General features: G+C 35.7%; 1 protein-coding gene across 4 annotated transcripts in view; it reads left to right on the forward strand.

Moving 5' to 3' along the window:
* The window catches only part of vlc (disks large-associated protein 2), a 73782-nt gene that overhangs the window by 29039 nt on the left and 17910 nt on the right, over positions 1 to 26833 (forward strand). For 2 of the 4 annotated variants that reach the window (XM_088230298.1, XM_088230299.1), the window contains exons 2-3: positions 7138 to 7339; positions 20516 to 21351. The exons of 1 other annotated variant lie outside the window; for it this stretch is intronic. In XM_088230298.1, coding sequence (XP_088086424.1) covers positions 7293 to 7339; positions 20516 to 21351 — 883 coding nt within the window. In that variant the 5' untranslated portion in view covers positions 7138 to 7292. The remainder of the gene's footprint in view (positions 1 to 7137; positions 7340 to 20515; positions 21352 to 26833) is intronic. One more of the 4 variants, XM_088230300.1, reaches the window with a different exon arrangement.

Below are 26833 nucleotides of genomic sequence, written 5' to 3' on the forward strand. Positions count from 1 at the left end.
ACTGGTGGGAATCGAACCCGCGACGCCCATTTCACAGTTGGCCGTCTAACCAACTGCGCCACGGCGCCTGTCCAAGACGACTTTGTTTTAAAAACAACAAAATGTCATTATGATTCTCGGTCCGTGACTACATACAGTTTTTTAAAAATATCTTAAATAAAAATGTCCCTTAAATTAACGAATTGACAAAGTTTTATTTACTATTATTTTTAAAACTTTTTATTACTTAACAGTATTTTGAATATGTCAAATGTTTGTAAACAAGGCTGAATTTCACTCCCTTGAAATAGATTGTGTTTTACTACTGACATTCTTGATGGAACTGCATTTTAAATATAGTTATAAAAATGTTGTGTTTAGTTTTATTTATTTACTATATATACGGCCTTAGCCAACTACAACTGACATGAAGCAACATACATACAAGAAACTGAACAAAAATAATACAAAACTATGTAGCAAAGACGAAGAAGGGCAAAAAATAGTGCTATTTTTTTATATTTTTTTTTAAACCTTTATTATCATAAATAAACAATACATTCAGTAGAAAAATGGAACACTTAAGGTTATACTTGCCAAAAAAGAGTCTAGCTCTTGTGTTTGGCAAGTTTACAAAATAACATAAAAATAAAACATAAAATGCAAAACCAAATAATAAAATAAATAAAAAATTAAACAATTTTAAAAATTGAGAAAATATAACACTAAAAAAATATTAAATAAAAACACAAAATTTGTAAACACGGGCACATATTAAACAAACATCTCTTTTTTTAAAAATACAGTTAATGTTAATTATGTCAAGAAGCTTTTCTTTAAGTTATCCTTAAATTTTCTGTAAGTTATTTCTTGACGTAGATTTTGTGGTAAATTATTGAAAAGCTTCCGTCCTATGTAAGTATAATGATGTTTGGCCGTGGTAGTTTTGATTCTCGGTAGAGCGAGGCATCCTGTTCTCAACCTTCCCGTAATACGGTCCGATGGGAGGCTCTCCTTATGCACCCGGAGCATACAGCACTTTCCGTAGATATCCTCCACTCTTAAAACATTAAATTCTTTGAACAGTTCGGTAGTTGAGAACAAGGATGGTTTATAAAGTATTATTTTAATGATTTTTTTTGTAGAATTTTTAAGGGTCTAAGATGAGCGTTATAAGCCCCCCCCCATCCAACTATTGCATATTGAAGGATTGACTGTACTAGAGCATAATAAACTCTTTAATTGATCCGTCGATAAAATACCTCTAAGCTTTAAAAATATGTGGAATAGTTTTCTTAGTCTTTTGCACATTGAATATATTTGTTCTTTCCATTTAATATTTTGGTCGATTATTATTCCCAGATATTTCATCTTAGATTTTTCGGTCAGGGTAACACATTGAGAAGAACAGTTTGTATGGTCTCCGCAGTTTTTGTCGTGAGATTTTAGGTCTATATGGTTATGTCTATTTCTATTGTTTAATGTGAATGTTAGGTAGTGGGTTTTTTCTGAATTCATTGTCAAGTAACTTTGATCCAACCACTCTTTAAAAACTTTTAAGTCTTTATTAGCCATTTTATTAAGCTCATTCCAAGTTTTTTCATTAAAAATCATCACGGTATCATCGGCGTAAGAAATGATTTCGCCTTTAAGTGGTAAATTGAACATTATATTGACATATATTATAAATAGTATACAATATGTTCATAAACACGATAAACATATAAGACTTCGAGCCAAACCATGCCATTCCATCTTCATCCCACACTGTTTTAGTGGCGAACTACGAAAAGCTGGAAGATCTATCCCAAAGAATTCCAAGTTGTGTGACGAATTGACTAATCTACACATTCTGGACATTGGGGCATAAAAACCAAAGTTGCTCTTACAGGATTTTATAAATAGCAGATGTTGATTTCTGGCGACTTTACTTTAATTTATAATTTTCACCAGAGACCGGGTTTCGTCGAGACCGACATCGTCAGACTGGTCGTAGATCGCGACGAAGCCCGGTCATTGGTGAAAACTATAAATAAAAGTGGAATAAAACTATTTTATTTTTTATCATTATAAGATTAAATTTTGTTGCAACAGAGAGGGAAAACATTTTTGAGAAGGGAATATGGAAGTCTAGGCATTTACAAGACTTATGACTCGTCATTGGCTGGTTTGAGTGGTTACTTGAATTAATGTCGACTTTGTTTTTTTGTTTAAAACTAACTGGTCTGCCTTTTTTTACTGTTCAAAAGTTTAAAGGATACTAAACAATAAGTATTTTTTATATATTTTTTTATTTACGTTGGATTTTCTTGCCTGAGTTGGCAACCCTAACTTGAGCCCATAGTCAGCTTATAGGGAACAGCTGACATTCCTTTTTTGAACTCCGCAAACTTGTGTTCGATTAAGTAACTAAACCATCTCAACAGTCCAGACGAAACAAAGAATACAGTTATTTTTTTACGTATCATTACAACAGTATCTACATATATGAATTACAATAGTAACATATTTCCTTCTAAAATGTTCTTCATCTCTTTTGTAATTGATTAATCTAATAATAATAATTAATAATTTCCTGGGGTGCTATTCTGAACCACTCTCGTGTATTTTGTGTGTAAATACACGAGATAATACGGCCGCGAGAGCGTTCGGAATACCAGCCCTGTAGCTCAATCACAAATAACTATCGGCGTGCCATGCTAAGCATTTGAGCGATCACAATGAACAATGATGAACATGCTTAAGTTATCGCAGTCATAAGTCAACGCGTGTGTAATCTCTAAGTCGACGCTCGTGTCGGTTTGTTTTTTGTTTTCCTCGTAAATAAATGCAGTTCATTGGCGAAAATTCGGCGTTTACCATAAACAATAATGCAAAATATTGCATTTGCAAAAAAGTAATGAGTATCTTACAATATTTGGGTTCGTCCAAATGTTTGTAGACAAAATACTGGATTTCACCCCCTCGGGAGTCGTCAAGATTAACAAATAGGCAAAATGGTGAATGTTACACAGTGTGTAAAGTGGCCACTTAAACCAGCCATTGAAAGGTCATAAGCCCTGTAAATGCTCAGACTTCCGTATTCCCTTTTTTAAGGTATTCTCCATTCCTGTTGTAATTTGTTAAGGAGTATCTTAAACAAAAAAGTGAAAATTTAATTTTAAATAACTATGGGGACTGCTTTTCTTGACATTTGGCTTGCCAACCGCCGGCTAAATGCAATAAATAGCGTGATAAATAAATAAAAATAGTTTTAGAATATTTTCCATATTTACACCGGTGAAATTCAAATATGTGATTGCGCAGCAGGATTATACGTCACGAAACGTACCTAAATATTTCGACATTTAATATTAGGTGTTCACGGATGTTCCATTGTGATCGCGAATACGATAAACAACCACGGTGAGAAATTGTTATCACGTCGCTTATTAGCACGTCCATAGTTTTTTTGTGATTGAGCTACTGAGCTGTCGATTCGTCGTTGATGCGTCGTTCACGCAGCTTTCTCCACAACTCGCGCCGCACGCGTTCCCTTGAACTTGGGCAGCGAGCGCAGAAGTCAGTCCCTTCGCTCGGCTCGGTCTGAACTTGGAATTCCGTCTGCTCCGAAAACTCCAATTATCTCCTCCACGCCGTGAATCACTCCGGATTCGGGACGGATCCCGGTCTATATATACGGCGGCCGACGTCTCCCGAGCGCCGCTTCGGGCGTCTCCGCCGCGACGCGCGTCCCCTGTTTACGCCCCGGCGGCCAAATCACCTGAGTCGGGTCTCGATCTCGAATCCGAGCCGCAGTACCGCATTCCGGGCGCTTCTGACGCGACCGAACGCCAAAACTTGCGTCGGATTTTCGCCGAGCGAAACACAACAAAAAACACGTTTAAAAAAATTATCAAAATCGGATGAAAAAATCGCGACCCGCGCTTGTTATTGTTCACTGAAGTGTCTCATCCTATTTGTGCGTTGTGGTGCATATGGCACTGTGAAAATACAGTTATAAATGTTATATTTACAGCACTTTGTGGTTATCTTTGCATATATAACTATTCTGTACGTGTGATGTCACTGAACTTATCATAACTTTTTGAACAAACTAAACAATTAAATATAACTGAACTCTTTAAACTAGAATCTTTAAAATTTATTCATAAATTAGCCACTGAGGTAATTGTAGACGAAGAATTAAAACTCGAAAAAAACTGTAGTAAACATGAACACAATACGAGAATATCAGAAAAATATCATATACAATCTTTTAAAACGAGAAAAGGACAATCGAGACTAATAAACCATGGACTGAAATTATACAATAAACTACCAGACAAAACTAAACAAGACTCAGACAACCTTTACAAAAGATGTTAAAAATATTATTATTAACAGTAGAATGTGAATTTTAAAAGTGAAAATATTTTGTTAAATGTATGTAAGGGTTTGGGTAAGGGTTTATCAATGAAATTTAAATAAAAAAATAAACGGCTTAACCGATTTACGTGCGGTTTTCAGCGAAATGTAGATCTTTGATACTAAAGTATGTTCGTCGATACCAAAATTTTCAATCGAATATGTAAAAAAAATTTAGAAGCATAAATCTTTTTTTCGTCGACTTACCAGTGTTGCATTCGACGAGAATGCATATATAAACAAAAAATGGAAGGATGTTGTTTTTTTGCGTTTAAAAAAATATCGTTTTTAAATGTTTACAAACAACATTCGCTTTTTATGGATACCAATCAGATTATTTCCTTAAATTCTTTCGTTTTTGGTAATACTAAAATTATTTTAACTGACATTCAATACATTTTTAAAAATCGCAATCCTAAATTGAGTGCATTCCTGTTGTTAGAAGAGCAAAATTTGACACTTGACAAAATGATAAATATCAGATTCTTTCTTTAAATTCCTTCTAATTTCTTCCCAATTATTTATTTTTACTGGATTTTTTGTAATACTAAAATAATATTTACTGACATTCAATACATTTTTGAAAATCGCATTCATGTATAAAGTGCACCCCTGTTGGTGGGAAGAGTCGAGTTTGACATTTGCAAAAAGAATTCTATACTTAAAAAAGCATATTTTTATGTTTTGGAATTCAACCATAAACAAGTATCTAGGCACCTATTTAAATTCAGTATTCGAATATTAATAATTTTTAGTTTTGGAATTCAATCATAAAAAAGTACCTAGGTACCTACTTATCAATGAAAAGTCTTTTTCCATGCTAATAGCAGGCAAGCCAACGTTCTGGCAGGACAACGTCTGTCGGGTCCGCTAGTTCATTATAATAAAATAAATAAAAACAGATCGCATTTTTTGCAACAAATCCAGCCTGTCTGCAAATGTTTGGACATACTCAAAACATTGTTGAATTAACTAACTGGTAAACGAAGATGTGTAAATATTGGAAAATAGTTTTCAGGCGTTGCCTAGTAGGTGAATTGGTTCAGCCGGATGAATCTCACCCACAGATGAAGGTTTCAGCTCCTTTACTTCACAAAAGTCAACAGATGGAAGAGTCGAGGAAATGTGGATGTTTTAACATGGGCAGAATGGTTAATGTTGCGCAGTGTGTGGAGTGGCCGCTTAAACCAGCCAATGATAGGTCATAAGCCCTGTAAATGTCTAGTCTTTCATATTCCCTTTTCAAATAAAAAAATCTCTCGGTTGCAACAAATTTAGATCTGAAAAACTCGCTGGGGAGGAAATTCAGCCTCTGCAAACATTTGGACAGGCTGGATTTCCTCTCTAGGGTCTTATTAAGATCGACATTTGTTGCAATACGGAGGGAAAACATTTTTGAAAATAGAATATGGACGTCTAGGCATTTGCAGAGCTTATGACCTGTCATTGGTTGGTTTTGGTGGTCATTTTAAACACTGTAGCATTCACCATTCTGTCTATGTTTTAAATCCACATTTCCATGAAAGGTTTTAGCTCTTTTACTTCACAGAAGTCAACACACGGAAGAGTTGAGGAAATGAAAGACACTAGTTTTGTTATTTTGAAATTACTCCGCCCGTTCCGTCACAAGATGTTTTGTGTGTTTTGCTGACATTGAAAAGTAGAACCCCGTAGCTGTCGAAATGCAATAGACATTTTAAAAAAAATGGCTACCCGGAAACCGGAAATCTATCACAAAAGCGCTATAATTGATTGCTTATGGTTCCATGAACCTGTGACGTTTTAAAATTCCATTTAAAAAAAAACATTTCGTAGAAATAAATTTGGTCGTGCAATTAAATGCTCTTATTTCCAATATCCCTAGGCACCAGGGGCGAACCGTGTATAGAAGCGATTATGCACAGCTTACCATTATATTTGACTAAACATAATAATGTTTTATTGTAACTTTATTTACAGAAAAACAAATAAATAATTACCATTTATTTTAAATCATTTCCACCGTTTGTATTTTTATCCTAATATAAATATAAATTTCAATAAAGTGCGCCCAGCGCCTGCGGTGAGCCAAGAAACTAGCCGATTATTCCGGCTTATTTTTTCATACAAATAAGTATAATATATTTTTAATGTCTTAACCCCAGTGCGGGTTTTTTCTCCTAGATTAAACTTGCAGATTACACAAATTATTCGAAGATTCTTGATTTGGAAAACAGTATTTCAAACATTGTTTCTTAAGGACTATTTTTCTTTGAGATGGTACTTTTGACATAAGACCATAATTACTTTCATGCGTCATATTGCAGGACATATAGCGCTCCACGCGGCCGTTTTTAGCACTATTAATTACTAGAACAATGCGTTTAGTTGACATTTCAATTGAATACCTAATATCGACTGAATTTATAGTGGTATTTATTATTTATTTTTTAATGAATTAAAGTAAATTATTATATTAAAGTAATAATAAAGTTTGGATAATTTATAGAGCGCCTTTTTTGTGAAAATCACCTCAAGGGGATAATATATCTATATAATATAATATATCACGAAGTTACATCGTTTGAGTTGATTTCATGGGTGAAAGTTGTTGTATCACACAGAAAAACAAAATTATAGTACATTATATTATGTACCTCTATGTAGGTACAAATATATGATCTTTTTTATAGCTTACCTGTAAATAAATACACAATTCGCCACTGGTAGGCACTGAACTTTCTCGTTGGATTATTATTTATTTTTTGACAGTGATTTTTCCGTGCAAATGTGACATATTGACTCGATGTGCATAAAGACCAGTCGAGTTGGAAACATTTTAAGCCCAGTCAGGTCAGCCACCGCGCCCGCCAGCGGGAGCCGCGCGTGCGGCCCAGCACCGCGCCGTGATTGGCCCGGGCGCGGACATGGGGGGGCGCAGGAGAGGGGGGTGCTTCTTCAACTGGATAAGGAGGTAGATTGGAAACCAGAGACCGGCGCTCCTGTTTGAAGTTTATTTTTTTGTGGTTTTTGACTTGAATGCACTGGTTTGTTTGACGAATATTTAATAAAATGGCCATTTATGAGACAAAGTTTAGTCGCATGCAAAAATAAAAATCCTATTTTTTTTTCTCTACCCCCGCGAGAAGAATCATAATAGCATCCCAGAACCTTAAGAAAGATAGACGAATGCGCTGTATTATCTATTATCTATCCGCTCTGACAAAGAATAAATTTAATATGTGGCAACACCATATTTTCAAAATCAAATTTTACCTTCTACGTCAGATTTTTTCTATTCGCGACCAAAGTGTGAATAGGGCACTGCATTGTTTTTCACGTATTATATCACCTTAACAAATTTTGTGTGTTTTGATAATTGTTTGATATTGTGTGTTTAATTCATTTTATGTTAATATCTTAACAATATATAATTTTTTTTAAAAACCACACCAATGTATCTAAATATTTTTTTAACACCAATGTATCTAAATATTGTTTGAATACAATGTTATCTATATGTAAAATAGGAAATGTTCGTGTGTGTCCTCGATAGACTGAATAACTACTGGACCAATTTATGTGCGGTTTTCAGCGAAATGTAGATCTTTGCTACGATCATATTTAAAGCTATTGAAATCTTTAATGTATTAAGTAGAAAAAAAGTTAGTACCGTAAAACGGGGTTAAATTGCATCACTTTTTAATAACTTTTCAGATATAATGATTTTTTTCATCGAGGAGATGAGTAGTGTTTTTGACAATAAATGTCATGGTTATATAATATATTTCCTTTACTTTTTTGTGGTTATAAGTATATTTTGTAGTTTCATATACAAGCTATAATTTTTTGAAAAATGATGCAAAGTAAGCCCTAGGGCGGGGTGACATTGCATCACTTTTTTTTCCTTCAGTATCTTAATAGATTCCACATGGACATGGAAATATTAATATTAATATGTTTTGGTAAATTTAGTAAGAAATACTGGTATTATCAAATACATGACAAAATTCAACATACGAAACCACTTTACTCACCTTAGAATGATACACACTGTTGAAGATGTGATAAGAATTACCTATAGAAATTATTCATAAAAACTGCACAACCTACCCAAACCGCTAATCGCTCAGTACTAAAGTACCATATTGAATGGAAAATAACCTTAGGTAAGAGTGAAAAGTGACATCCATTGAATATTTGGAGAAACAATGAGTTATTGTTAGTAGCAATGACAACAGGTGTCTCTAAAAACTTTTTTTTTTGATGCAATGTTACCCTTGATGGTGCAATTTAACCCCGTTTTACGGTAGCGTAAATGTTTTTTCCATCCACCAAAAAAAATTGGAAGGATGTAATTTTTTGGTTTATAAAAAAAGTTTGTTCTTGAATGTACAAACAACATTAGCTTTTTATTGATCCCAATCAGATTATTTCCTCAAATTCCTTATGCTTTCTACCCATTTATTTCTTTATTATAGATCAGTAATTCAGTAATCATAAAATAATATTAACCGACGTCTAATACATGTTTGATAATCGCATTCCTACATAAAGTGCACCCCTGTTGGTAGAAGAGCAGAGTTTGACATTTGCAAAAATAATTCTATTCTAATAAATTCAATAGTTGAATATTAATAATTTTTAGTTTTGGGGTTTAATCATAAACAAGTACTAAGGTACCTACTTATCAATGAAAAGTCTTTTTCCAAGGTAATAAATATCAGGCAAGCCAAAGGTCCGCTATAGTCCTTAAAATATAGCTTGATTAAAAGGACAGCTGCCAAATAAATGTCGCTAGTGATCGGAAATCACTGATCACTGATATTGTACCGTGAAATCAATTTTATTCGTTTTTTTATGCAAACATAAAACTCTGTTTCCCGAAACTCCAAAAATTGATATAAAAACCCGAAAACAAGCCTATTATAGTGTGTTCAAGACAATTATTTAGTGAAAAATGAGACATAAAATAGTTTTTTTCATGAACAACAACTAATGTCGATTTACATTGGTCAATTTGTCCTATCTCTTTAACATTTTTGTAAACTGACGTAATTAACATATTACAACAGAAATGAAGAACATTAAAGTGAAGGTAATATAGAAATCTAGGCATCTACAGGGCTTATGACCTGTCAATGGCTGGTTTACGTGGCCACTTTACACACTGTGTAACATTCACCATTCTGCCTATATTTGAACATCTATAGCCCTTCAATTCTTTCATCTGTTAATGTTTTTTTATTTTTTTTTTATTAAATCATACAAAATTTTTTTTTTGTACTCCCAGGAGTTACAACAAACTCATTTTGGGACAGAAAAATATTTACACATAGGTATGTTAACAACAATAGTATAGCAACAAATAGTAATAAAGTAACAAGTAATAATATGTACATAAAAACTGAAATACGATAGCAGCAAATATATGATACAAATCATACATCCGCTTGCCATCCTTTAAACAATCCATAATAAAAATTAAAAATAAAATTGTTATATTTACATATTGCAAGAAAGAAATATTTAAGGGAAAAAATAACTTAAAACTAAATTTCACCCTCCACGTATGTTTGTAAAGTTAAAGAGCTGAAACCTTTATTTATGCGGGTGAGATTCATCCAATTGAATTATTTCACCTACATACTAGACTAGGCAACGCCTGAAAATGTTATTTTTTCAATTTCTATACTTCTTCATGGACCGACCAGGTGGATTTATCAACAATATTTTGAGTTTGTCCAAATTTTTGTAGACAAGTACTGGATTCGACTCCCTGGGGTGCTGTTTATATATTTATTTAACTATGTTTAGATTTTTTTTTAAACTTAAAGAAATTTGAACATCTATTTTATTTTTATTTATTAAGGAAAAATAACAGTTGTTATATAAGAATACAAAATATAAAAAAATAGTACATACATCCAGTTAAAGTTTTTCACAAATATAATGAGAGAACATGTTACACAGTAAAGAGAAAGATCATATATTATATAAGGCACGAGAAACAGCTCGTAAGAAGGTTAAGGGGTGAGGAAATAGAGTGGAGGAGGGGAGGAGAGGGATTTTCATAATATAGTTGACCAATTCAACATTTTGATATTATAATAAAATAAACATAATTAAAGGAACATAAATTTATTACACACTGACAAATGTTTCATTTTACAGTGTTTCAAAAAGTTTTTTTTTTGAAGTCACAAAATTTTGTAGTAAAAATATCTAAATGGGGACAAAGTAAATTAAATTCGGAGCAGCTACGACAAATAAACGAGTTTTGAACATAATTTTTTTTGGGCAGTAAATTATTAAAAAAATGAACTTGTCGTGTTGACTTTATGGGACAATTGATTGAAATATGCTCCGAGAGATATGGACTATTGATAAAATTGTTTAAAATTTTGAAGAGGAAAGACAGATCTGAAATGCTTCTGCGTTTAGTAAGAGAAGTTAAACTATGAAAGGAAGAAGAGTCTTCGTACGAGTCAAAATATGTAAGAGATTTACGATCCAGAAGTTTAAGGAATCTTACAATATTTTATTAACAATATTTATTTTATTTATTTAATAGCATAATTATACATTTTTACAATTTAAAATTTTTTTACTTGTTATATTTTTACTAAAACTAAAATCCCACCAAGCCACTTTTTGTAGCTTGTTGGTGAAGATTATATTTATACTGACTTAATAATATTATTTACATTTATAAAAACAATGAATAACATATAAAAATTAACAGCCGGAAAGATCAGAATAAACATGTTTATACACATAATAATATATAAATTTATTTTTCAAATACAAGAAAACATATGAAAAAATAAAATATTTACACCTAAGCCACTATTCATATATAAACTCTTGATCGAGTAGCCACTCTCTTATTTTGCTCTTGTTACAATGTGAGATAAGTTTAAGTTCTTTTGGAAATAAATTAAAAATTCTAGGTACTAAATATTTGTGAGTTCTATTTCCATATTTATTACATACTTTTGGTACTACCAAGCCATCATTAGACGTGCAGCGTGTATAATGGTTATGTTTGAGAGGAAACTTGAATGTATTACTATGAAATTGTTCCAAAATGATGCAAAGCCACAGTAGTCCTCGAATCCATTCTGTATTCTATCTAGTTGTGATATATACATTGTATATCGAGGATTCCAAACTATATTCCTTCAATTATTTTTCTATCTGTATTTTGCGCGTAATCTATCCAGCGCGCGTCTTCTGTTAATAATTTTAATAGAAGACGCGCGCCGGCTAAGGTCTCGCATGCAGGTCACGGCCAAGAGAGAAATATTAACGCTCGGTACCTCAACAATTGTTGTACCGTGTCGCGCCTCATTTTATCATCCCAATTCTTATTTCGAACAATGCGACTTCCATTTTTTATTTTATTTTATTTTATTTTGGAAAGCCAACAGATTACAATATTTATTAATTACAGTGTAGGTTAAATTATATATTAAGATCCAATTACAGGCCTTCTCGTAAGCTAAAAGATAAATATTACCAATAAGAAGTTAAGAATAGATATTAAATTTAGATATGTATGTACATTTTACAGTGCGGATAACATAATAATAAGTATACATACATATGCAGCGAGTATAACATTTGCGATAATTATTGAGCCTTATAAGAAGAACAACTTAATTGAAGAAAATAATAATTATAAAAAATAAAATAAAAAACTCAAAAACTAAAATAAAATAAAGTTTTTATAATAATTAAACAAACCATTTTGCGACTGATTGGATAAAGACCGCGCCAACCCCCCCTCCCCGGTGCGTGTTGATGTGTAGCTAGTACACATTGCGTCTAATAATTTAGGAGTTGTTTTGGACTATACACTGACATACAACGAGCATATAGATAATACAGTGAATAAATCACTGAAATTACTTGGCTTCAGTAACAGAATATCCTCTGATTTGACTAATGTCCGTACAATCAAAACTCTTTATTGCTCGACTGTTCGCCCTCTTCTAGAATATGCCTCCTAGAATAGTGGTCTGGTCTCCATGCTATGTCAATCGCATAAATCACATTGAATCAGTCCAACATCGCTCGCTTCGAAAAATAGCGTGGATGCTCGGACTAGAGAGAGATAATTATTCTTATGCTGAAATAGAGTCAATGTTAAATATTTCTAGTCTACATAAACGTAGAACTAATATTGACTCCATATATATGTTCGGCATACTAAATGGTATAATCGATGTGCCATCATTACTGGGACAAGTAAAATTCAATATTCCGACTCGTAGATTGAGAAACAATGAAGTACTGTTCATCGATCAGCTTAGAACGAACTATGGCCTTAATTCTCCAATGACCCGTCTTTGTCGTATTATTAACTCAAGACAAGATCTGGACTTTTTTGGTTTAAGTTTACAACGATTTGAACGAGCACTAAATAAATAGTCCAAATCTTGTCTCGATGTCCCTTATGTTTGTCAATGCTTCTTTTCTTTTTTTAAAATGTTTTAAACTATTCTTTATTGTAATATTTAAACCTTATAAATTGTATACATGGACAATGTCCGTTAATAAATAAATAAATAAGTAAATTACTAAATGTAATGTCAAAAAAGAAGAAAAAAAGCGTACAATAAAAAAGCTACTCCTTATCATTCCACACGTAAAAAATAAATAAAATATCGCAATAATAATAAAAAAAATAAAAAAAGTTTTTTTATAAAATAAATAAAATAACTTTAACTACTAAATTTTATTTTCCACCGACCGGTTTCAAAGCAAACAAGCTTCTTCGACAAGGTTTACGTAACTAATGAATTGATTCCCTTTTTATTTTTATCATGTTCACTAAATACTACACGTGGACCCAATAAATCAAGTCGATTTTTCCTTTCACGGGTGATAATTTGATATTACTATTTTCGAAGTTAGACAGGAGAGGACTAAAGGAAATATTGTTTATTTGGTTATTAATTATTGTTTTCTTATTATGAATCGTTTTTTTAATTTCTAAGTAATCTAATTATAATATTTTATTTTCAACATGAAGTACTTTGAATCCAGTGTCTTTATTGAAGTTATGATTATTTTCTATCAGATGATTTGCGAATTCAGAAAAAATATTATTATTTAAGCATCTTAAGTGTTCTTTTACTCTAATATCAAAGTTTCTTTTAGTTTTTCCAATGTAGATTGAATCGCAATCATTACAATTTAATTGGTATATCCCAGATTTATTATATTTATGGACTTTGTCTTTGTGATTAGTAATTATTGGTAATGATTTTTTTGGTTTTCTGTAAATAAAGCACTGTAAAACATTATTATGGATAGTTAAATATAATGGTAAGCTGCGCATAATCGCTTCTATACACGATTCGCCCCTGGTAGATACCATTACAATAATCGATTCTCACTACAAACGCATTTATTAATTGACGGGCGGCATCAACCGGCAAATTTTTGCGTATGCATTTAATCCGTCTCAGCGGGTAAAAGCATGAACTAATCGTTCCATCTCTGTTGTAATATGCTTAATGTGTGTTTTATATTCATTGTTGCGCTTTTTACAATTGGATCGTAGGTGGCACATTTTTTAACAATATACTAATTTATTTTTTCTTGTAGTGGTTTTTGTTTTATTATTGGCGCTCTTTGATGTTGTTGTCCCCGCTCTTTTACCCCCACCCCAAAAAAACAGAAATTAACATTTATACAAAGGGTCGTGTGCAGAAAACCATCTCCGAGACGTGTAAGAGGTATATCCACCAAGAATGTTCCGTTTTTTTTTTTTTAAATCAATTTTAATGACGCGTCGCAATGTTCTGTTTGATGGGTCAAAAAAGGCAGGTTCATGTTTAGATATTTTTTTGACGAACGCAGACGGGCGTGTAAACTTGGGAACCCTGAAAAATCTACTTTAGTGGAACTCTTTATAGGCACTGGACATCTTTTCGTCTTCGAACCAGAGATTCCGCATAAACCCAGAAATTACAGCGTGCGAATGACAGAAGAGCCAATTGAAAGACGGAGACACCCAAATAACATAAAATTAGATCAAAAATTTATTGCTACAGAGAGAGGAAACATTTTTGAGAAGAGAATGTGGAAGTCTAGGCGTTTCATAAAGGAAGTATAAAAAATAGAAATTGTTTTCAGGCGTTGCCTGTTAGGTGAATTGGTTCAGCCGGATGAATCTCACCCACATGATGATGGTTTCAGCTCTTTTACTGCACAAAAGGCAACAGATGGAAAAGCCGAGGAAATGTGGATGTTTAAATATAAGTCAGAATTTTGAATGTTACACAGTGTGTAAAGTGGCCACTCAAACCAGTCAATGACAGGTTATAAGCCCTGAAAATGCCTAGACTTCCATATTCTCTTCTCAAAAATGTTTCCCCTCTCAGTTGCAACTGATCTATATCTCGTTTAAAGTTCTTCGCATTAAGGAAGAAGTTTAAAATCACGGACCGTGGGATTTTTCAATTTTATTCGGCATTTTAAACAAGCACCACGAAGCGTACACAACAATCAGCTAAATCATAATTGAGTCAATTCCTTCTCAACAGGTCAGGGTAAGTAAAACGCAGCGCTGCGATGGCAAGAAATACAAACGGAACTTTCTGGATATACCTCGTAATTAAATAGACAAATATGATCTATGGAAATGTATCTCTTTATCAATTTGCCATCTCTTTTTTTCTATTCGAGGGCAATGGGACGTTTGCTAAATATGAGATGTGGCTAACCCGTACCTTCTGTATAAATAATTTGTTGTTCCGGTGTTGGCATGGTGTGATGACTAGTGTGGATTGAATCTTTTCAAACTTCTCCTTTCCACCCTTTCTGTAAGTATTTTTTTATTATTTTTTATTTATGTTTTGCTGTAAATATATTTGTCACTATTTTTATTTTGTTTTTACCTTTTAATTTACCTTCCTAGAATGAGAAAGTTGGTGCTTTTGATGCCTGAAATTGTATTTTGAAACTATTTTCATAAAGACAATACCAAAGTTTGACAGTGTTATGAAATTTCTCTGTAAATTAAATTAATTAAATTGTGTCCCAGACCGATCATACAGTTCTGAAGTATTTTTGACTAAAGAAAACATAATCCGCCTTGTGGTGTAGAGATTGGCGCGTTCGCCTACCACGGTTGAGGTTCCGGGTTCGAATCTTGGCAAGATCAATATGAAATATTATGTTTGAACCGGGTTGTGGTCCTGTAGCTAGAGTTTCTTTCTTCCACAACCTGATTCCAGTAGTGATGGTCGGCTTCATGCTGAAGTGGTCAGCGCGTTTGCCTACCATGCGAGAGGTCTCGGGGTCGATTCCCGACAAGGTGTTTTTACACTAGAATATTTCATAGTCCCTGGACTGGCACCTAAAGCGTAAGACTGATCATCTTCATCATTAACTCGACAGCTCTGGGTGGGCCTCGGCTGTCTTTCCCTTGCTCTCCAGTTCCCCACTTCCAACGTTGTCGTATCAGCCCTGATGCTGACCATCCATCGCTCTTTGTGCCTTCCTGGTCTTCGTTAGGTGTTTTATGGGGTTTTCGTCATCCATTATCATTATATGGCCGTCCACCCCAAGCGCTCCGCCTTATTGGTGTTAATTACATCGGGCGCTTCATACCTCTCTATTGATCATCTTACCTTCATGTAATGAAAAAAAATACCAAGATATGCTGTGATAAACTATCCATCACGCTGCTGCTCCGTAGGGGTAGGCAGAAAGGAAAGAACGTCATATCACTCTGTTTTTGCATTCAGAATACGTGGTCGCGCCAATCGCCAGAAGCTGATGGACGTTCGAATAACTGGTTCGCGGATTTGTGTTATCTTTACATTCCTTGCTACTGAACCCTAATATTAATGAATGCAATTACCTTTATTATACTGGGGTTTTTGGCACCTTATTATTCAGACTTATCTCGCGGCAGGCAGGATCAGGTCGTGGGGTCAGAAAAGCTCGGCACTTGTCGGTTTCCTGATTATTAATATGCAATAACAAGACACAATGACTTTTTGATCGCTAAAACAAATTATTGGCGATCGCTCTGGGAATATGAAAACACGTATTCACTCGGTGACAGTTTGGTTGTTATCAGGGCCGGAGAGAAAAAAAGATGGTACCCACAGTAGGATAATTGCAACATCTAAACCAAGGCTCAGTCTTCCTCGTTTTTTGCATCCATCAACAATCGCATCTTAGATCCTTTTTAGCCGTTCTTTCGCTGTCCATTCGCTCTACGTGTCCAAACCGCCGCAGCACTCTTTTCTTGATTTTGTCGATAATGCTTGTCTCAGTCTTCATAATGCACAGATCTTGACATTTGTGCACCCATCATGCATAGTTTTACCACACATTCGCCTGAAAGGTTGCATTTTGGCAGCATTCAACATACTTTCATAATTTTTATTCTAATTCCATACTTCGCTCCCATACACAAGTGTCATCACCAGACCTTCATTGTGGACTGCTGGTTTTGCCTCAATCACCAATCACCCTGTTCCCTGCACTTACCCTCCTTTCCATCCCTAGTAAATATATTTCCTAGATACACCAATTCCTCCACCTGATTCAGACTATCTCTGTTCACACTGATCTCACCTTTAGTTATACTTTCATCCCGTTCAAAAACCATCACTTTCGATTTATCAACGTTCATTGGCAAATCCGCTTCCTTTGCATACATCATAGACCTTTGTTACCAAGAATTGCAGGTCTTCTTTGCTGCTAGCAATCTTTCAAATTGATTTTTTGTGGGTAGTCAACACACCTTCTTCGTCTTCGCCCTCTACCAAAAGTTGCCTTCTGTAATGGCGTTTCATGGTTTCGATAACAGACTGGTCCATCTTTCTTTAAATGTGGTTTTAAACTGGGATTTCTTTATTCTCAAAAATTTTGTATGCCGAAATCAGTCCAACGTAGCCCTATGCTTCTTGACAACTTCGCTGTCTGGTTGTCTTTACGAAGTTTGACTTTGTGTCCTAGGTATACGTATTCATCAACCACATCAGTTTGATTATTGTTAGTAAAAATGTCTTTCCTTGTTGGGCTCATAATCATAGCAACACCACTCAATAAGTTCTAATAACAGCTTTTAGGCAAAATTTGACTTTATTCATCAACTTAATCTCCTTCAAGAGTGATATGTTCATTCCAATGCTTCTCGAGCATTTCGATGCCATTTTTGTAGAACGCGATTTATCTTTGGCCTCAAGATAGGCTTCAGTTTCGGCAATCACTTCTTCATGGGAGCCAAATCTCTTTCAGATCAAATTGAACAAACACCTTGCTAGAATGAACCTTTCCCAAACTTCTAGATGTAGGCTCTGCAGTGCAGTTGAGGAAACACCTATACACATTCTACGTGAATGTAGCCTCATCCTCGGGGGACTACTGGTTAAACCTGAGGATGTTAATGCCTGGTATTTTACGGATCTGGACTTGGAGGGGGAGATTTAGCAAAATGTAAAGTCTCGCCTTCCACACTGTAGCCAGGTTCTTTTTAGACCTGGGCTTGGAGGGCGAGAACTATTCACGGAGACCCGTCTCAATAGATCTTCACAGGTCGCAGTGACGTCAGGAGCTTGCATAGCACTGACTTCCGCCTCTAAGAATAAGTGCTGGATACATGTTTCATCCATTGTCTCATACCGCATGAAAAAAATCTTTTTATTGAGCTAAAAAAAGGTACAAAAAGTGCTCCGGATTGTTGCCGCGTTGTTGTTTTTGATCAACTGTGAACAAACAAGCGGTACCCACTTTGAAGAGAGCTTTCCCACAGACAAATGTTGATGCTAAATAGTGAATACACTGCCTTCTGATATCTTTAAGGTGCCAGCTATCTTACGCAACTTCAATTTACGATCGGCGAAAACTGTTTTGTGGACTATTTTTTTATGTTTTATGGATGAAACAACTGCCGAATTCGGGCGACCAGAGCGTTTAGCATCAACGGTGTCTTTCCGCGTTTAAAATCAGAAAACCACTTCTCTACCGTTTGTCTAGATGGAGCAGAGTCCAAATAACACTTGTCGAGCCGGGGCTTTGCTGGAACGGCATTTTTCCCCTAAGTTTGTTGAGACAGAGAGAGGAAACATTTTTGAGAACGGAATACGGAAGCCTAGGCTTTTACGGGGCTTATGGCTGGTTTAAGTGGCCACTTAATGCGGGTAATTTTTCCCATTAAAATGCAATAGTGTATCAACACACAAAATTCAGATTTTTCCTGTAACTTGTGAACTAAACGTCAGATCCTTGTGACATTTTGGCATGTATTATTTGAAGACTGGTACTTCCTAAAAATGGATTGGTCAATAGTAGCGCCAACTATATGTCATCCTACGAACTTATTGAGTGATGCGCCATAACTGTGGGGTTCATAGTCCATGATCGATGACACACGCGTGGTAAATAATTTCACCTGAAATTATAAGGCGACGACCGATGAAGCAAGTCAGCGTTTGCTATTGAATTGAATTCCCTTACAGCCCGTTGTGGGCCCTGGCCTCCTCCAGAATCTGTCTCCATTCCTTCCTGCACCCTGCGGCTCTTCTCCAGTTCGTGGGGCCGATTGCTCTTATGTCACCTTCCACATTATACAGCTCAATTTTGGTCTGCCTCTTCTTTGTTTGCCTTTCGGAGTGGTTTAAATAATCTTTTTTGGGGTACGGTTATCATTCATTCTGTGCACATGGCCCGACCATTGTGATCTTCTTATTTTTATGAATTGTGCAATATTGGGTTCGCCATACAGTGCCTCTAATTCATGATTAAACCGTCTCCTCCACTAAGTTTTGGTTGACAGTGCCGAATATCTTCCTTAATATTTTTCTTTCAAATACCAATATAATGTTTTCATATCTTTTGGTCATAACCCAGCATTCGCAATGACCGGATTCAATTCATTACATTCTCCGAAACATGAGATCAAAGGCTTGCAGTACATTAACATGGTCCCTACCATGGAGATATGAAGAATAAAGGAACGTGGCCTATAAAGAGACAGCAAGGCGCAGTCAACGCCCAGTCAGCCCAACAAATCCAGTTCAACGCAGTCACTCAGTTCTAGCATGTAGTCCAAGTGCAGTATCTTAAACCCATCATCGCCGCCACGCTCGCGCTACACAACCAAGTGCTGTATCTTATTCGCCATGTAATAAATACGCATTCAAATGTCTTCTGCTGATCTCTAACTGGGGTAGGAGCTCCAACCCTCAGCAACATAAATCCTACATAACAATTATAGTGGCATGCATCAAAATAGTGCACTCAATTTTCTCATTAAAAAATGTGTATTCATTTGTTCCATATTTGGTACCATTTGAAGTATAAGTTTATATAATATAAATGAATATTGATTGATTTGGTGTTTATTTTGTAGAACTCCATATTTAAACTTATAATTAGAAATCAAACACTGATTTGAGTCTACTGAATACTTTATTTTATTTTTACAAATATAAACATATAAAAATAAAACTGAACGAAGTTTTATTTTTATATGTTTATATTTGTAAAAATAAAATAAAGTATTCAGTAGACTCAAATCAGTGTTTGATTTCTAATTATAAGTTTAAATGAATATTCATGGAATTTGGAATTCTAAGCATGTACAATGCTTTTTATTAATCAATATGACACAGCCTTTTGCATTGCGCTTTTTGTGTTAAAAATTATTGAAATCTCTTATTCAAAAAAATTAAATACAACTGCTCTAGAATTATTACACGTCAGTATTTACTTGTATATCGTCAGCCTAACTTGTAAAACTCGTTTATCCACAAATGGTGGTCAAGTTTGTTATTTGAATGTAAAATGATCAGTCTTATACAGTACACAAACAATGACATATTGCATTAAAAATTTAAAAAAACAACATATCACGTCCACCCTGCCAGGAATCGACCCTAAGTCCTCAATAATGGTAGGCGAACACGCGAACCACTACACAACGAGGCGGACTTATCTCCACTAGATTTCTTTATCCAGAATTTTTTACCTGGGTGGAAAACACTCGTCCAGGATTCTGATTTTATCTCCTACACAGGACTGTATTCCTCATCCACTCAGGCTCTGTGAATGCCTTGAACCGCTTATTCACATCTATTTATTGTGTTCCTTTATTAATATTTTCTTATTTCCGCAGTGATCTTCCTGACTCCGAGGAGTCTTCCGCCTCCGTTGTCCTGCTGGCCGTGAGGAACGCCCCTTCGCCGGAAGCGATCGGCCCTCGCGAAGACGCGGCGTCCTCCGGCGCGGATCGGCACCGACTGCTCGCGCAGCTCAACGACAGGTTCCGCAAGACGCTGAGTCTCGACGCGGCGGAAAGAAATCGCGCGAGACCCAAGTCCATGGTCCAAACATGTAACGCGGTTAAGCTACAATCGGACGTCGAAAGGTCGCCGAAGAAGAAGCGATTCAGACCGAAGTCGTTCTTTTCGCTCGAGACGTTTCTGGATTCCCGGCGATCGGAAGCGTCGTCCGCCGACGATTTCTCGTCTTCCAAATACTGCAAATTCTACCTGGACAGCGCGGAGTCTTCCCCGGTTTTCAAGGGCCGCAACACTCCCGACCTGCTCGACACCCCCGGCATTTCGAACGCCAGCGAATGCAAGAAGCGGCTCGATAAACTAGAAAACCACTTCAACAGAATACAGCGGCGGAAGGACGAACGACTGCTGAACGAAAACGAAAAAGAAGCCGACGACGACGGTATTTATTCCGAACCGTTTTATTCGAGCCAGAGCACTCTGGTCCTCGGGAGCAAGGCGAACGATGCGAGCGCGTCTCGCGCGCCCGCCCCGAGCGGCTCTGCCGTGACTTCGCGCGATGCGGGCGTCGCCTACGCGATCGACATCGGCGAGAACGATGTTCTGATCAACGAGCGCACCAAGGAGCTGACCGTCAAAAAAATGGACAAGTCCGTCGACTCGATCGGTTCTTGCTCACTCGACGTGGAAGCCGACACCACGGACTTTTCAGGTATTTCGCGAGGATGTGCGGAGAGAGCCTTGTCACTGGATATAACACCTATCATTAATTTTCACTATCACTCTTTGAATGCCGAGTTATCTACTATCGACACTTAATTCAACTCTTCAATAAAATTATTTTCTTTTCGTGTATGGTTTTATTTTTTCGTTTTTATTACTTATTGTTATGTTACGCTTAGCACTGCCATTAACTTACTATATCACGTTACATTATGCATGTTAAAATATCGTCTCAGTAGCTCAATCACAAATAACTATGGACGTGCTTAAAAACATGCTGAGCGATCACAATTAACTATGATGAACATGCTGAGGTTATAGCAGTCATAAGTCAACGCGTGTGAAATATCTAACAGCCCTGCCACACTCTGCTCCTTGCGTTGCTCATCGCTATGCTCCTCGCGCTGCCGCTCTCTCGCCAGATGTTGCCCTTTCCGCCCGCACACTACTCTACTCGCGCAATTAATCGCGATACTCCGCACTTGTCATTTGTATTTCTATACAATGGACGATGAAACTGTGGCAGCGTGCGCGCAATGCATTTTTAGTAATGCTAATTATATCAATGTCACACAAAGAAATATACATCATTCAAAAATGACGCGTGCGTCTTGTGTGAGCGCTCGATGCGTACTGCGACCGCGCGATTATGTGGCCAGCCACTCGCGCTCATATTGCCGGTCCCTTGACTCGCGCTCAAAAACCGACAAAATATGGAGCGGTGGGCGCGACAATGAGCATGACGTGCGGCATGACGAGTAATGTTGCCACATTACGTCTCTGTCTCCTTTCCTCGCTACTTCTCATGCACTTGTCGAGTGTGTAGCAGGCCAATGAGTCAACGCTCGTGTCGGTTTGTTTTTTGTTTTCTTGTTTAAATAAATACAGTTCACTTGCGAAAAATCGGCGTTTACTATAAAAATAATACAATATATTGCATTTGTAAAATAAAAAGGAGTATCTAATACAAAAAAGTGAAAATTAAATTACAACTACAATGGCGAATGCTTTTCTTGACATTTGGCGTGACAACCGCCGGCTAAATTCAATAAATAGTATGATAAATAATAAATAAATAAAAATAGCACTTTTAGAATATTTTCCATATTTACACCGGTGAAATTCCAACATGCGATTGCGCAGCAGGATTATACGTCGCGAAACGTAAATATTTTGATATTCAATATTAGGTGTTTACGGATGTTTAATTGTGATCGCGAAAACGATAAACAACCACGGTGAAAAATTGTTATCACGTCGCTTATTAGCACGTCTATAGTTATTTGTGATTGTGGCCCTGCAAAGGAAAAAGTTACCAAGCGACATCTAGCGACTTTACGGAAGAGCCAGTAGGAAAATATCACATACTACGATTGCCGATAAAAATATATTAAATGGATTACGAATAATTTATTATATTTTCAAAATCAATATGGATATGGGAGAGAAATGTTTTCGTACATAAATTTAAAAAAGAACTTAAAAAAAAAAACACGTCGCTAGAAAAACACAACATGTTTGGCTTTGACAGTTGTGACGTCAAGATTCGTGACAATGTTCCTAATAAATTTGAACGGCAGGGACAAATGAACATGAATCGTGACGTATTAGGGGCGTGGCTAATGGAATGACCGTTTTTGCGGAATTCAAAATTTAAAAATATTATTTATGCTAACAAATAACAACAGGGATGGAGAATACCTTAAATAAGGGAATATGGAAGTCTAGGCATTTACAGGGCTTATGACCTGTCATTGGCTGGTTTACGTGGCCACTTTACACACTGTAACATTCACCCTTTTGCCTATGTTTGAACATCCATATTTCTTCTATTCTTCCATTTGTTGATTTTAGTGAAGTTAAAGAACTGAAACCTTTATTGTTGTGAAGAGATTCATCTAATTTCACATACTAGGCAACGCCTGATTTATGCTTCTCTTATAATTAGCATATTTTTATTTTTTTTACTGGACAGTATTTCATATAACCTTGATTACTTTAAATACGTACAATCGGAAAGATAGTAAAACAAATGGATAAAAAAATATAGTAACTAATTTTTTTCTACAGTGCCAACATTTTTTACACCTAGATTCTCTTATATGTTAATAGCGCAGAATCTAGCCGTATTATTTTTGCATCTAGGCATTCGTTTTCCAAACTGACAGTTGTGTCGGAATTTAATTCGACTTCAAAATTGACTTACTTCTCTCTCATATTTAGTTATATAGGCGGCATTTGGTTTTCACTGAGTAAATATCATAAACACGGTCTACGTATAAGACTTCGAGCTAACCCTTGCCAATTTATCTTCATCCCTCACTGTGTTAATGGCGAAGAGATCTTCAAAAACAAAAAATATATATTCATATTATTTTATTTGAATTGAAAAAAAAATTCATTGGCCCTTCTGTCAAGTTATAACTTTTTCCTTTCCAGCGTCTGTATGTTTTTAGAAACTGTATGTATCACATTCTTAATCCAAATTTTATTTAGATATTTTTTTTAAATCACTAAATTAATTTGTAGTGAAATATTTTTAATTTAATCTAAAATGTTTTAAGTGTATCCAAATGTTTGTAGACACGCTGCATTTCGCTCCCCAGGGAGTTAAGATCTTGATTCATTGCGACAAATGTAAAACATTTTTAAGAAAGGAATATGGAAGTTTAAGCATTTACAGAGCTAATGATCAGTCATTTTCTCGTTTAAGTGACCACATAACACACCGTGTAACATTCACCATTTTGCCTATGTTTAAACATCCGCTCTCCTTGGGCTCTTCTGTTTTTTTTATTTTCGTGAAGATAAAGAGCTGAAACCTTTATTGATGCCGAGGAGATGATGTTTAAACAAAGGCAGAATGGTAATTGTTACGCAATAGTTAAAGAGTCCGTTTAAACCAGCCAATGACAGGTCATAAGCCCTGTAAATGCGTAGATTGAAATATTTTCTTCTCAAAAATGTTTTCCCTCTCTGTTGCAATAAATGTAACTATTATTTTTTTAATGAAATACTAGTACGCGTATAAAAATAGTCGTTTCTGTGTCCGGGCGGGTGAAGAATACAGTTCTATGGGTAAAATAGAACCAAAATCCGTAAGGACTGTTTTCAACTCGATGGCTGCTCTCAGTTAAAAATCCAGATTAAAGAAATCGAGCGGAGATTAGTCCGCCCCGTCGTATAGTGGTTGGTGCGTTCGCTTACCATATTGTGATCCTGGGTTCGATTTCTGAATTTGAAAGTCTGTTTAAACTGCAATATTTTATCTTTCCTAGAGCGTAGGACTGATCACCTCACACGCTGCATTTCGTTCTCGAATGCACTGCCCTATGCACCACCGCGTGCGGAAAGAGGAATGATGGTGGTGTCCTAGCGGATCTCTGTATTTGGGAAAATACATGTCGAAGAAAATCCGTTCCATAGAATTATAATTGCCCGGAAACCGCGTCAGAAAAATTAAAGATTTACTCCATTTTTAGATCTTTAAAAAAAAAAAAATTTTACGACTTTTTGGAAAATTTTCATTGTGATTTTTTTTAAAGCTTACCATGAGGAATGTTCCTCTAAAGTTTCGCGGTCTGGCCCTGGAAACCGTGTATATTAACCGAGGTATTTTTATTGATATTTTTATAAAAGTCATTAACTATGGAGTTTTATGAAAAAATTTTTACTAAAGTCCTTAAAATTTAGCTTGATTAGAATGATAGTTGTCAGTAAAAGTGACGACATAACTTTGTAGTAACATCTAAGGAGTGATTTATATTGACACGAAAAATCATTCATATCTGGCATGTTATTATTTTTATACAACGCTTGCCATATAAATCAACATAAATATCTAAAATCAGCTCTAAAACTAAAATAAACATTATTAACGATTTAATAACTTATATTTACTACTACTACTACCATCACGCCATTTCCCCGTAGGGGTAGGCAGAGAGAATGGACCGCCACACACGTCTACCCTGGCATATATTCATAGCTTCTTCCACATTCATACATCTTGTCATACATGCCCTTCGGTTCTGTCTGTTTTTGACACGACCAGACTTGAGATTCTGGTTCATCTGATCACGCCACGTCTTCCTCGGTCGTCCTCGTCTCACATACCGTTCATTTTCGCTACATATATTTGTTTTACCATTTTTTCGTCGTCCATTCGTTCCACGTGGCCAAACCATCTCGGAGACCCTTTCTTAATCTTATCAATTATACTTGACTCAGATTTACACTCGCCTGATTTCATAATTTGTAACCCTGTCATACATTGATTTCCCACACATTGGATTCGATTCAAGAGATCGCATTTCAACCGCGTTCAGTCGGCTTTCATCCTTCCTTTGGCAGTTCCATGTTTCACTTCCATGCATAAGTGTTGAGACTAAAACTTCGTTGTGCACTGCCAGTTTAGCTTCGATTATGTTTTATAACTAACACTCGATCGGTAAATCCATTAACTGTAGATATTCAGAGTAAAATTAAGCATCTAAAAATAAGACGGATGATCATTCAAATATGCTGGATAAGAGGACACGTTGGTATCGTAGGAAATGAGAGAGCGGATGAACGAGCAAGAGCCGCAACTTGTAAAAGAACGGCACCTTTCTTCTCAGAATTTCCCCTCTGCTTTGCTAAACGCTGTATAAAACAAAATACGCAGCAGCGTTGGGAGGATCATTACCGCGCTTCTTTTACAGGTAAAATCACTAAACCTAACGCTGGCTGATGCGGCAAACTTCCGTCATCATCACCAAAGTACTTTCGAAACGACCCAAATCTTTACCGGACACGGAGCCATGAGAAGTTACCTATATAGGTTTAAATTAAGGAATGATGACTATTGTCCATGCGATGATATTTCTTCACAGAGTATCGAACATCTGTCATTTCAGTGCCCATTTTTCAGTTTACAACGCCATAATCCTGAAGCAGAATGCAGGAAAGATGGAATATCCTCAACAGATATCCACACTGTAGTTAAAAGTAGTTAGCGCGCGCCATTGTTCTTGGACTTTGCAACAATGGTGATTGGACTCATAAAGGTAATAAACCAAAATCGGTGATCGAACATCCCATTTCCAAGACAAACAAAAACGATTTTTTCCGAGTGCCTTACCCTTGTACATGACACGTAAGGCTACTAAATACAGGGGTCCAAATATATATAAAAAAATTAAAACAAGAATATCATGTTTTGAAAAAAACAATTCTCAATTGAAAACAGTTCTTGGATTTTTTTTGCAACTGTTGGATTAGAATCTGTGACACCAGATTCACAGTTGGCTGTTAAACCAACTGCCCCACGGTGCCTGTCATGTCGTACATTCAAATCAACATAATATTTTAATGAATCATGACTTGTCAATTTGTAGCATTCATCGAGGAAGATATAAATATGTGTTTTTTTTGGGTAACTCTCTAACAGTTGGAGTAACCCACATTATATCGTGATATTTATGGTTGAT

The sequence above is a fragment of the Micrasema longulum genome, unplaced genomic scaffold, assembly GCF_059751315.1.
Source record: "Micrasema longulum isolate JH-2025_06_02 unplaced genomic scaffold, ASM5975131v1 h1tg000745l, whole genome shotgun sequence".
Lineage (NCBI taxonomy): Eukaryota > Metazoa > Arthropoda > Insecta > Trichoptera > Brachycentridae > Micrasema > Micrasema longulum.